General features: G+C 37.4%; 1 protein-coding gene across 7 annotated transcripts in view; it reads left to right on the forward strand.

Annotated features, from left to right (window-relative positions):
- Positions 1 to 1,527: 1,527 nt before the first annotated feature.
- The window catches only part of LOC109059019 (integrin beta-4-like), a 31,525-nt gene continuing 20,754 nt past the window's right edge, over positions 1,528 to 12,298 (forward strand). For 2 of the 7 annotated variants that reach the window (XM_042761830.1, XM_042761833.1), the window contains exons 1-14: positions 4,121 to 4,581; positions 6,431 to 6,515; positions 7,241 to 7,323; positions 8,183 to 8,281; positions 8,380 to 8,584; positions 9,384 to 9,480; positions 9,551 to 9,722; positions 9,850 to 10,113; positions 10,502 to 10,591; positions 10,684 to 10,806; positions 11,219 to 11,386; positions 11,473 to 11,549; positions 11,657 to 11,859; positions 12,046 to 12,149. In XM_042761830.1, coding sequence (XP_042617764.1) covers positions 6,437 to 6,515; positions 7,241 to 7,323; positions 8,183 to 8,281; positions 8,380 to 8,584; positions 9,384 to 9,480; positions 9,551 to 9,722; positions 9,850 to 10,113; positions 10,502 to 10,591; positions 10,684 to 10,806; positions 11,219 to 11,386; positions 11,473 to 11,549; positions 11,657 to 11,859; positions 12,046 to 12,149 — 1,764 coding nt within the window. In that variant the 5' untranslated portion in view covers positions 4,121 to 4,581; positions 6,431 to 6,436. Of the gene's footprint in view, positions 1,716 to 4,119; positions 4,582 to 6,430; positions 6,516 to 7,240; positions 7,324 to 8,182; positions 8,282 to 8,379; positions 8,585 to 9,383; positions 9,481 to 9,550; positions 9,723 to 9,849; positions 10,114 to 10,501; positions 10,592 to 10,683; positions 10,807 to 11,218; positions 11,387 to 11,472; positions 11,550 to 11,656; positions 11,860 to 12,045; positions 12,150 to 12,298 lie in introns of those variants that run through there. The other 5 variants (XM_042761831.1, XM_042761832.1, XM_042761836.1 and 2 more) reach the window with 5 other exon arrangements.

The following is a 12,298-nucleotide window of genomic DNA, read 5'->3' on the forward strand; positions in this document are numbered from 1 at the left end:
ACAAGAGACCAAACAATGCAGATGAGCTGAAGGCCTCTGTCAAAAAAAACTGGGCTTCCATACCACCTCAGCAGTGCCAAAAACTGACCCTCCATGCCACGCAGAATTAAGGCAGTAATTAAAGCAAAAGGAGCCCCTACCAAGTACTGAGTACATGTACAGTAAATGAACATACTTTCCAGGAGGCCAACTATTCACTAAAAATGTTTTTTTTTATTGGTGTTATGAAGTATTCTAATTTGTTAAGATAGTGAATTGGTGGGTTTTTGTTAAATGTGAGCCAAAATCATCATAATTAAAAGACTTAAACTACTCCAGTCTGTGTGCATTGAATTTATTTAAGACACGAGTTTCACAATTTGAGTTGAGTTACTGAAATAAATGAACTTTTCCACAACATTCTAATTTATTGAGATTTATTGCACCTGTATACATATATATATATATATATATATATTAGAGAGAGAGAGAGAGAGAGAGAGTATATATATATATATATGTACAACCACTTTCTGTATTTCACACACACACACACACAGCATAGACTGTATAAAAACATGGACGTAGTGTCCATTACGTCACCCGTAGATTCCTGAAGAGCGTTTTTGAAGCTCAAAGTGGGCTGAGCGGGTCGTCGCCATCTTGGCAGCGCATCACTATTGGATAATCGAAAATGGGCAAAAAGGCGGGAGCTGGTTGCTGAAGCCACGCCCACCTAGCGCGACAGCAGCTGCAATCCACCTGTCACTCAAGTGGCCACTCCCTTAATTATGCAGAACTTTAAGGCTTAATATAATTTAAACAGAAGAGTTATAAAAAAAATTCACCCCCCTCACAGTTGTCATGAAGGGCAAAATTAGCTATATAGACAAAAATCTTTTTTTGAACCAGGCTGTAAACATGTTTTTTTCTGCTGTAAAGTTGGGCATTTTAACATGAGGAGTCTATGGGATTGACTCCTTTTTGCAGCCAGCCTCTAGCGGCCAGGTGACGAATTACAGTTTAAGTCACTTCCTTGTTGGCTTCATGAGAGAGAGCGGGATACACACACACACACACACACACATATATATAAGCAATATCACACTCGTAGCAGTGCGATATGACTGTATATCAGCACAATTCGTAATCAAAGAGTATTGATATACAGCCATATAGCACGGCTACGAGTGTGATATTGCATTTATACAACAGTTCGACGGGAGAAGTGTGTAAATATTTCTGAGACCATGGATGTCTCATTAGGACATACTGAACTTTTTCAATTTTAATATACATTTTTTGGTAGGTCTAGTAGCCTAAGTTCTATATGAACATATGTTCATAAGCTCTTTAGAGTATAGCTCTTCTTTTTTGCTAGTTTTTGGTCTGCTTTCAAAGACACATTTCAAATCCCATTTTCATGAGTCTGGCTTGATTACAAATAACAAAAGAAAGTAGTAAATTCTGAGTGATTCTTTTGTCATGTAAATGATGGATCCGTTCGCCTCACAAAAAAGTGTTTGCCAAAAATGTGCGTAATGCAGTCCAGGGCGTCTGCAAGTGCTAGGAAAATGTGAATTAAAAAAATGCATGAATGTTTGTAAGTATGACACATAACGTTTGAGCAGATTCTGAACGCGCCAAAGATGCCAACAGATGTTTTCTAGGAGCTCGCAGTTTTGACACGCGCTGACTGACTGTAGTAGGCGACAGCGGAACTCGTCTGTGAAGAGGTGAGGTCAATTACTTTGAGCAAATCAAACTCGTTTTTAATACTGTAAGTGTTTTAAAACTGCTAAACCTGTTTGCAGCCGTTATGTCCTTTGTGGGTGGTAGGATTTGCCAAGAGAAAGCCTAAGAGAAATGGTTTTGACCGCTGAAGGGGGAAAATAATATTTGTTTTGGAGAAGTGTTTGTGTAAGTGGTGTAATATGTATTTTTAAAACATGCAGCAGATATTAAGAAGTGAAAGATGCATCCTGCCACGAAAGATTACCATGGTAAATTGGTATTAGTCACTTCATCAGCAGTTGATTTTGAAAGCTTAGACTTACTAAGGAATGCGTTTTTCTTTTAAAGAAAAACAAATCACGAGAGAGAACGAATATGTTTTATGAACTGTCATCTAACATAAAATTAGCAACAAAATGAGCAATTCGTTTTAACACGATATGTCTTTAATGTCTTGATACTTACTGTGGGCTAACCTGCAGCCCTGTTTCTTCCCGATTCTGGACTTTGTCAAAATGTATTTTATTGTAGGCTATCTATTGTGGGCTTAAATTGCAAAACGTAAATTATAACCTTTTGACTCAAATGATTCTGGACTTTGTCAAAATGTATTTTTTTGTTTGATATTTATTTGTTTTTAAAAATTCATTTTAATTTTTTGATTTTGTTAGTGGGTTTTTTTGTAAATTGGTTTTTGTTTTTTGAAGGATTACATTAACAACAACAGTAACTGGCAACTATGGTTACAATAGTGATTCTTTTTGGTGGGAAAGGGAAATCCTGAGAGGGATTGGAATTGTGTACAAAATTTTCAGAAGATACAGTAAAAAGAGGGCAAAAATGTGCACAAAAAGTTGTATATTTGTTCATTAAATGCACAAACATGTATTATTTGGCACTTATTGCCATTTTCAACTGATTAATTTGTATCTTTGTGCCAATTTCTTTTAAATCCAAACAGCCTGTATGAATTCAAAGTTTATAAACAAAAGAAGGTTCTGTCTGTCTGTCTGTCTGTCTGTCTGTCTGTCTGTCTGTATGTGTCTGTCTGTCTGTCTGTCCGTCCATCCGTCTGTGTCCGTCCGTCCGTCTGTCTGTCTGTCCGTCCGTCGTCTGTCTGTCTGTCTGTCTGTCCTGTCTGTATCCGTCTGTCTGTCTGTCTGTCCGTCCATCCGTCTGTGTCCGTCCGTCCGTCTGTCTGTCTGTCCGTCCGTCCGTCCGTCTGTCTGTCTGCATGTCCGTGTCCTTCTGTCTGTCTGTCTGTCTGTCTGTCTGTCATTTGTTTGTTCTGTCTGTCTGTCTGTCTGTCTGTCTGTCTGTGTCTGTCTGTCTGTATGTATGTGTCTGTCTGTGTCTGTCTGTCTGTCTGTCTGTCTGTCTGTCTGTCTGTCTGTCTGTCTGTCTGTGTCTGTCTGTCTGTCTGTGTCTGTCTGTCTGTCTGTCTGTCTGTGTATGTGTCTGTCAGTCTGTCTGTCTGTCTGTGTCTGTGTGTCTGTCTGTATGTGTGTCTGTCTGTATGTGTGTCTGTGTGTGTGTCTGTCTGTCTGTCTGTCTGTGTGTCTGTCTGTCTGTCTGTCTGTCTGTGTGTGTCTGTCTGTCTGTCTCTGTCTATCTGTCTGTCTGTCTGTCTGTCTGTCTGTCTGTCTGTCTGTCTGTCTGTGTGTGTCTGTCTGTCTGTCTGTATGTGTCTGTCTGTCTGTGTCTGTCAGTCTGTCTGTCTGTCTGTCTGTGTCTGTCTGTCTGTCTGTCTGTCTGTATGTGTCTGTCTGTCTGTGTCTGTCAGTCTGTCTGTCAATTGTTCTAGCGTTATATATCTATCATTCTGTTCTGTATGGCTGTCTGTCTGTCTATATATCTGTTGTGTTCCTATCAATCGTTCTGTCTATCAATCATTCTATTATTCTATCATTATATATATCTTTTATATTTATATGACCTAGTCAAGTTGTAAATGGAGGTCGTTCTGGAAACTTTTGCTTTGTTCCTGCTACACAGGAATGCATGTTTTCATCACTCTCCCTCTCTCCCTCTCCTCATTTCTTCAATGTATATCTTGCTTCCTCTCTTGCTGTCTCACTTTCTCTATTCCCTCTTGTATTAGGGCCATTTTTGTGGCAGTGACATTTGAAAGACTTCAAAGGCAATGCTCTGTGTGTGCTGTGTGTGAAGCCTCTCAGATTGTTTGTCATGCATATCTCTGAGTTTAGTTCGTCACTTTCCATTGTTTTAAAGTGAAACGAGGCACGTGTTCATGTGTGTACCTGCGTATCCATGTGCAGAAATGACTGTGGCAATGATTCTTTTGTACCCTGCAGGCAAAAAATCTGCCTGCCACTCCCTGTGCAAGGGCAGGGTTTCTTCACTCTTTCCCCCTCTCTCTCACTCTCTTTTCCTCTCCCCCTCGGAAAGGAGCTCTGGCCTGTCATTCTCAAGTTCACACAGGTGAGGGTGCTGCTAAAGGAATGTGCAGAGAGCGAGTGAGCAAAGGACAGAAAGAAAGGTGAAACGACCTTGTTGCCTCACAAAGTCAGCGAAAGAAAGGGAGGGTGTTGCCTGCGACCCACCTGAACAGCTTGAGCAAAAGAGGAGGGACCAGACACACATTCACTCTTAAACACAAGTTGTATCTGGGGGGAATATTTAGTTGATTGTGCACAGCCCCAAGTGGGGTAGGGAGGGAACTTTTTCCTGCAAGAACAAGAAGTTTCCCTGTTGTTTGGATTTGTGAAGACAGGTGGAAAACAAGGTTCTTCTCCCTCTTCGGTTAATCATTGGAAACAGGAGAGAGAATTAAGGATTTTCTTTTAGAGAACTTTACTGTTTGTGGTTGGACTCTGGGACTTGGATTGGGAAACAACAAACTAAGAGGTTTGTGAGATCAACAATCTTTTTGTAAAGCCTCACAGTCATGCATGTATTTTGTAAGGCTCTTTTTATCTCTGCTTCCCCTTTCCTCTTTATTTGCTTGTCTCTTTTTGTTAGCCTTGTTTTTCAGCTGATGTTTGTGGCTGGCGAAATGAATAGAATTTTTTGAATCACTTTGTGATGTGTTTGGCTGTTGGTTGTTTTCACAAGCTGTCTGAAGCTGCACCATTCATTTTCAGTTGTTCATTTTGATTTGAATGTTGTTCAGTGTTGTTATGCATTTGTGACCATTCACATTTGTGTCTGGATCATTCTGTATATATTGTGACTGTTAGGTTTAATTATGGTATTTTAATGTCATTATTATTTTAAGATTGATTTACATTTAGTTGAATTTGTATTTAGCTTTACTGAGACTTATTTTTGTTTTATTATTATTTTAAGATTGATTTACATTTATCTGTATGACTTAGCATGATTTAAATGCCCTGTGAGTTTAGCACAGGCCCAATCAGGTTCACAATAGCATGCTAAAGTCCTGTTTAGGTTTCATCCTGGATGTGATTGAGGTTTTCTCTCATCCTTTACATTTAGTTGAATTTGTATTTAGCTTTACTGAGACTGATGTATATGTATTTAGATTTGAAGGATGTGTGAATACTAGGTTTAGAACAACCTGTGTATTGTTTTGTGTATTTTAGTGGTTTAGGGGGAGTTTTTGATGGATCAAATTTGCAAGGCTTTCAATTTAACATGATAATTTAGTACACTTATTTAAAAAATTTCAAAAAACTTGTATGTAAATTCTGTAGTTAGTGATTTTTGTGCCATAGGATATATTCAAACTTACATATTCAAAAGAACAAGTACCTGAAGTACTGTACAAACTTGATGGTTTTTGCAAGTCTGCAGTCAGTTTAGCACCAGCTGCTACTACAAGTAATAAGTTTAACCAAACCAAGTTTTGCAAAAGCAGCAGACAATGCATATTGATGTGTTCAGGGAATGTGTTTTGTGTCCTAGATGGAGCTTAAAATACAACAAAAAAATGCTGAACAAAAAAAAAAAAACAGTGAGAAGTGACGCAGTGTCGGTCTGATGTATACAGTATGTGCGTTGACGCATATAAGAATGTGTTCTGATTCTAATCAGCAGATATTGATAAGGGATCAAATTCATCAATTAATATAATGTAATTAATTACAAAAAATGTATCAATTGAAAGTTATATTAAATTATGCACAAAAAAATAATATAGACCAAAGTGTAATACACAAAAATATACATGAAAAGTTGTTCTCAAACTTTCCACTGTTTTCTCTTCACCGGAGTCCGTGTCCATCTGTAGAGGATATGAGAGGAATTCCTGAGGAATCACTGTCTGTTTCTCCTCTTCGCTGTCAGAGTTCAGATTTATGGGGGGTGAAATGGGCTCAACTTTCATTTGATGTTTTTAGGGAGAAAGGGAGCGAGAGAAAAGTGGATCAGATTTCTGCTTTTGTTTTTTTATTTAAGTGCCAATATAACAGCTCAGGTGCATGCAATTCTATTGTTGATTAGATATTAAGGACAGTGGTCTCTAAAAGTGTAATGGACAGTGGACATACAAATATGCTGTAGATTTCAAGTGAATGTCGACTACAGTGTGTCTGGTCATTGTGAGGTTTTTGCTGAATGTTTTATGGTGTTTACCAAAGCACATGTCTTGCATGCCTTGAATTACTCAGTTCAGTTATGATCAGTTATGGTGTGTATCTCTGTATGCGTGCATGTGCATCTGTGTGGCATCTGTTCACCATGTTTAACTTTATGTAAAATGTGTGATCTTGCAATTGTTGTATTTATGTTTCAGACTGAAATGGGAGGATGGGCGCTGCGTCTCTCTGTGGGGATCTACGTTCTCATGCTCGCTGTGACAGCCAGCCGTGCTAATGAGGGTGGGAACATCAACTCTTAAGACTCTTAAACCTCAAATCTCAATTACAAACACTTTTACTCAGGAAGCAATGCCAAGTCAGTTAAAAACACCAGATTACTTTCTGCTGACTGTAATCATTAATGATAACCAATATATATGATAACATTCGGGTTGATGTTTTATCTAATACAGTGAATTACATTTTTAACCGTCTAAATACTTTGCATGCTATAATTTGTATATATATATATATGTAATTTCACTGAATAATAAAACATCAGCCCAAGTGTCATTTATTCTAAAATGACAGCACTGTTCACCTTTCAAGCAAAAAAAAAAAAAAAAAAAGATTATTAGGATATTTAAATGATAAAACAATAGATGTATTGTTAAAAATAACAACAGCAAGATTATTTGTGGTTGTCAGTGGAACAAGACCATAATTTTGGTATGAACATTAGGAGAATTGACTTCATACAGGTATCTTCACTTAAAATGAACAGTTGGTTTAAAGTCATAGCAAAAATGGCTCAGAAAAAAATTTATTAGTTCAGAGGAAATCTCTAGTAACATTTGTTTGATGTTTAAATGTTTTATTTAAAGCAGTGAAATTCAGCAGTTTCCCAAATATGTAACACTAAGAAGACCTTAATTACTGAGTTCAAAACATTTAAAGCCGAATTCAGGGAAGACATAATTATCTTTGTTATTTGCTGAATATGCTTTTTTTTGTGTGTTACATAGTGAACTACTGTACTGCTGCCGGGGCAAAAACCTGCTCAGAATGTATCCAGATCGGCACAAGATGTGCTTACTGCCCTGATGAGGTGAAACTCACTGATCCTCATTCTGAAGAATGAATTGATGTTGACATTTTTTCATAATTAGTCTATATGACGTATTGATCCAGAAGGTCTGTAGAAGAATATGAACTCATTTACAAATCTAAACCGAAATGTAAATGTTAGTGATTAGAAATGTCAAACATTCATTTAAACAACAATTTCATTATTCAGTTCCAAGCATGACACACTACAGTGTTATTAAACAGCGATTTGAGCAGTTCTTCTCAAATGAACTTTAATAATATACTGTACACTGCCATTCAAAAGTATGGGGTCTGTACTATTTTTTATGTTTTTGAAATCAGTCGCTTTTGTTTACCAAGATAAGACAATACGGCTGTCAAATGATTAATCACGATTAATCACATCCAAAATAAAAGTTTTGTTTACATAATATATGTGTGTATACTGTGTATATTTATTATGTATATATAAATACACACACATGCATGTATATATTTAAGAAGAATATGTTATGTTTATATATTAAATATAGTCGCTATATAATTAAAATATAAGAATATAAATATATAAATGTATATACATGTAAATATTTTCTAAATAGTAATTTATGTGTGTGTATTTATATATACATAATAAATATACCCTGTACACATACATATATTATGTAAACCAATTTTGGTTGTGATTAATCGTGATTAATCATTTGACAGCCCGACTGTATATATTTGATCAGATATACAGTAAAAATAGTAATATTGTGAACGATTAGATTCCCAGTCTTCAGTGTCACATTAACCTACAGAAGTCATTTGAATGTACTGATTTGTTGACCACAGTTGTGTCATTTCTTTCATTTGTATCTGTTTTTTCTCTTCAGATCTTCGAGTATGAGCGTTGTGACCTGAAGGAAAACTTGGAGGCCCGTAAATGTAGTAGTCGGATGGTAACAATTGAGAGCAACAGTAAAACTGTAAAGGTTTGTTTTATCAGAATCCTGTCCCTCCCTTAAGTTACATTTCCATATCATGGATTCATGTGTGTTTATGCATTAATGTGTCTTTGTGTGTTTTTCAGAATACGACAATTAATAAGTCACTGACGTACTCTCAGGTGGCCCCTCAGCTAATGAGCATGACGCTTCTCCCCGGGGAGGAGAAGGTTGTGGAGATGGAGGTGTTTGAACCAGCCCGTGGCCCTCTGGACCTCTACATCCTCATGGACTTCTCAAATTCTATGTCTGATGATCTGGCAAACTTGAAGAGGATGGGAGACCAGCTGGGTGAGCGAGGAGGGCGGTGTATCATAGTGGTTAGATGTGGGCTGGTAAGGGTTTTAATTCTGGGTTGAACGATATATTTGTGATGGTTTGCTATGTAAAATTAAACACCACTGTTAATTTCGCAGTGAACTACAGTAGTAAACATGGTGTTAGAGCTGTTGATTTTAGATGTGACTCAGTTTAAACTGGCTATTTTAGTGATTTAAAAACAGTTTGTTCTCATTCTGATTCAACAGTTTGTTCTCGTCACTGTGAAAAAAATCCCCCTCACACACACATGTGTGTTTATACATAGCCATTATAAAATCATATTTTTATATATTATACCAAAAGGCTACAATTTTTTTTTTAACTATATTGCCCAGCTTAGTTCAAACATTGCGAGGGGTGATGCATCCATCAATAATGAAGATCTTATAATTGTTAGAATTGTTTATGTATCAATTATTGCCACATGATAGGGTCCATTGTAAATTAACGTCTCGACTATCAAGCTATGCTGCACCAAGTGAGTTTACAGGATATGTTCTTGCTATTTTTACACTGGCTGTTGTGTTATGTCTCACTGTTTCATCTTGAGCCATGAGTGTTGCATTATTTAGATGGTGGGTCAAGTTAGTTCAACTTTTAAATACATATTTTGATTCCTTCTCCGAATCTATTGCGCATTGTCTGGCTGTTTGAACGCAATTTTTGAAATTATACCACTTGGACAAACTAGTTTTGGGTGCCACAGTCATGAATTATTTGTTTTGAAACATTTTAATTTTCATTCATTGTCTGATTTCACCCCATGTAGCTAAGCTTGTTGGCAAACTCTCTGATGATTACACCATCGGATTTGGCAAGTTTGTGGACAAAGTCACCGAGCCTCAGACAGACATGAGACCAGCTAAGTAAGAACAATACACTGTTACAGCACCATGCAGTTTGACTTTGTCCTTATATATGTTTTTCCTCTTAAAGATTAAAAGAGCCGTGGGCCAACGCCGACCCTCCGTTTTCATTCCGTAACGTCATCACTCTCACAAAAAACATAGAAACCTTTAGAGAGAAGCTCCAGCAAGAGTGCATATCTGGCAACCTGGATGCCCCCGAGGGGGGTTTTGATGCCATCTTACAGGCTGCTGTCTGCCAGGTACTGAGAGTCTAATTTTAAGAAGTTAATTCGGTAGACAGAAGTGAAAAATGCTTGCCATTTACAGTACTGTAAACAGTAACTTACTTCTTATTGGTACAGTATAACTTGTTTCTCATTTTCACAGGAACAAATTGGCTGGAGGGAAGACAGCACCCACTTGCTTGTCTTCTCCACTGAATCAGCTTTCCATTATGAGGCAGACGGTGTCAATGTGCTTGCGGGCATCTTGGATCGTAACGATGAGCAATGCCATCTGACTTCAGATGGAAATTACACACATGATACTCGTCAAGACTACCCATCTATACCCACCCTAGTGCGACTTCTGGTGAAACATAACATCATTCCAATCTTCGCCATTACTAACCACTCCTATTCATACTACGAGGTTTGTATGCCTTTAAAAACGTATTTTGGTTGTATCAATGACGTAAGTGCAACTTGATTCCATTGAAAAGTTCACAGAGACCAAAATATAAATGAGGATTATATTGAAAATTGAATATAATCGCTCTCTTCCACCCTCAATACCCATGGCTGAAGTGCCCTTGAGCAAGGCACTGAACCCCCAGTTGCTCCCGGGTGCTGGATTTAGCTGCCCACTGCTCCGGGTGTGTGTTCACGGTGTGTTCACTTCTCACTGCTGTGTGTGTGCAGTTGGATGGGTTAAATGCAGAGCACCAATTCTGAGTATGGGTTACTGTACTTGGCAAATGTCACGACTTTCACTTCATAAACTTCTTTTTAACACACGTTATGGTTTCCTTTGTTTGTAGAAACTCCATGAATACTTCCCTATTGCTGAGCTGGGACGTTTACAAGAAGATTCCTCCAACATCTTGAGCATTTTAAAAAATGCTTTTGAAGTAAATTTATTTCCATACCAAATACATTGCTGAGATTTTTTTTTTTTTAATTTGATGTAACTCTTTTTTTTTAACCATCGTTTTTTTAAAAGAGTATTCGTTCCAAGATCAGTATCCGTGCAGAGGACAGACCAAAGGCGGTGAAAGTCGACATACTCCCTCAGTCTGGCACTTTTTCTGAATCTGGCAGTTATAAAATCACACCAGGTGAAATTGTGAGTGCCTTTGACTTCTTTTTAATTTACAACTTCAAATGTAGTTTCTCACGCACTTGCCAGCTTTTCAAAAGGAAGCAAAAAGCATTAATTATTATGTTAAATAATAATTTAAATATGTTATAAATGTATTTATTTTTTTATCAAATGCTTTCTGTTTTTACAAACATATTTTTAAATGATTCTTTTTTTCATTTAAAATTTATTGAAAATTTAAATTATTTTTTAATAATTATTAGTTTAATTTATTGAAATATTTAATGTAATTTATTACATATCTAACAGAAAACAAGACGCATGCTGGTTGTCACAATAACTGCATGCGCTGCAATTTTATAAACAATCTATTTTACTCTTTAAAATATGAAAACCTTGTTGTAAAGACACTGATTCAAGTTTTCTCTCTGTAAAGGGTAAATTTAAAGTCAGTCTGAAGGCTCTTACTCAGGTGGGAGAGCAGCATGTGTGTAATGCCAGCCAGGCTGACCGGGCTGGAACCTTAAGAATCAAACCAACCACATTTAGCTCCGCCTTCAGAATAAACGCCGAAGTGCTCTGTCATACATGTGACTGCGAAAAGGTAAGGTCTGCTACCTCTTTATAACCCTTCTCCTGTTCTACATGTTCATTTAAAATCTTACACTACTGTTTCAACCTTAACATCAGACTCCGGTTAAGAAAGCAGTGCGCTGTAATGGCCAAGGAGATCTTGTCTGTGGGAAATGCAAGTGTTATGATGGATGGTATTGATATTTATGTCTTTTGATATCTTTGATTTGTGCCCATTATATTGCAGTCCATAACCCTGCTTCTTGCCTGCTTCTTGCCTGTCTTGCCCTTCCTCTCATAGGCTAGGCCCTTTCTGTAACTGTTCAGTAGGAGTCTCCATGGGCTCTGCCAAGTGCATCGAACCTGGGAAGAACGAGTCTTGCTCGGGCAGAGGAGACTGCATGTGTGGGACCTGTGTGTGCTATAACCCATTCCAGTTTGAAGGGCCCTTCTGCCAGTTTGACAAATCTCAGTGTCAGAGATTTGGTGGATTTCTTTGTAATGGTCAGTGAAAAGTTTTTACTATTTGAATATATTCCAGTAATATATCCAAAATTTAATTTGAGAGATGAATGAAAAACAGGCAATACAGTCATTTGATAAGGTTGTATTAGGAGCAGACATGCTTTGATTTGTTGTTGTAGTTAAGTTTCAGGGTTTGTGACCTTTCATCTTTGTTTGCAACAACAGAACGTGGAAGCTGCAGTATGGGCAGATGTGTTTGTACACCAGGATGGATTGGAGATGCCTGTGAATGTCCCATCAGCAACGTATCATGTCTGGACAGCAAAGGGGTAATGCTCACAAAAACATGAAGTCACTATGCAAGCACACTACTGTTCAAAAATTTAGGGGCAGTAAGATTTTGCATTTTAAAAATATAATTAAAATAGAAAACAGTTATTTAAAATTGTAGTAATTTACTGAGATGCACCTGTATATA

The sequence above is a fragment of the Cyprinus carpio genome, chromosome A8 (genome assembly GCF_018340385.1).
Source record: "Cyprinus carpio isolate SPL01 chromosome A8, ASM1834038v1, whole genome shotgun sequence".
NCBI classification, from domain to species: Eukaryota; Metazoa; Chordata; class Actinopteri; order Cypriniformes; family Cyprinidae; genus Cyprinus; species Cyprinus carpio.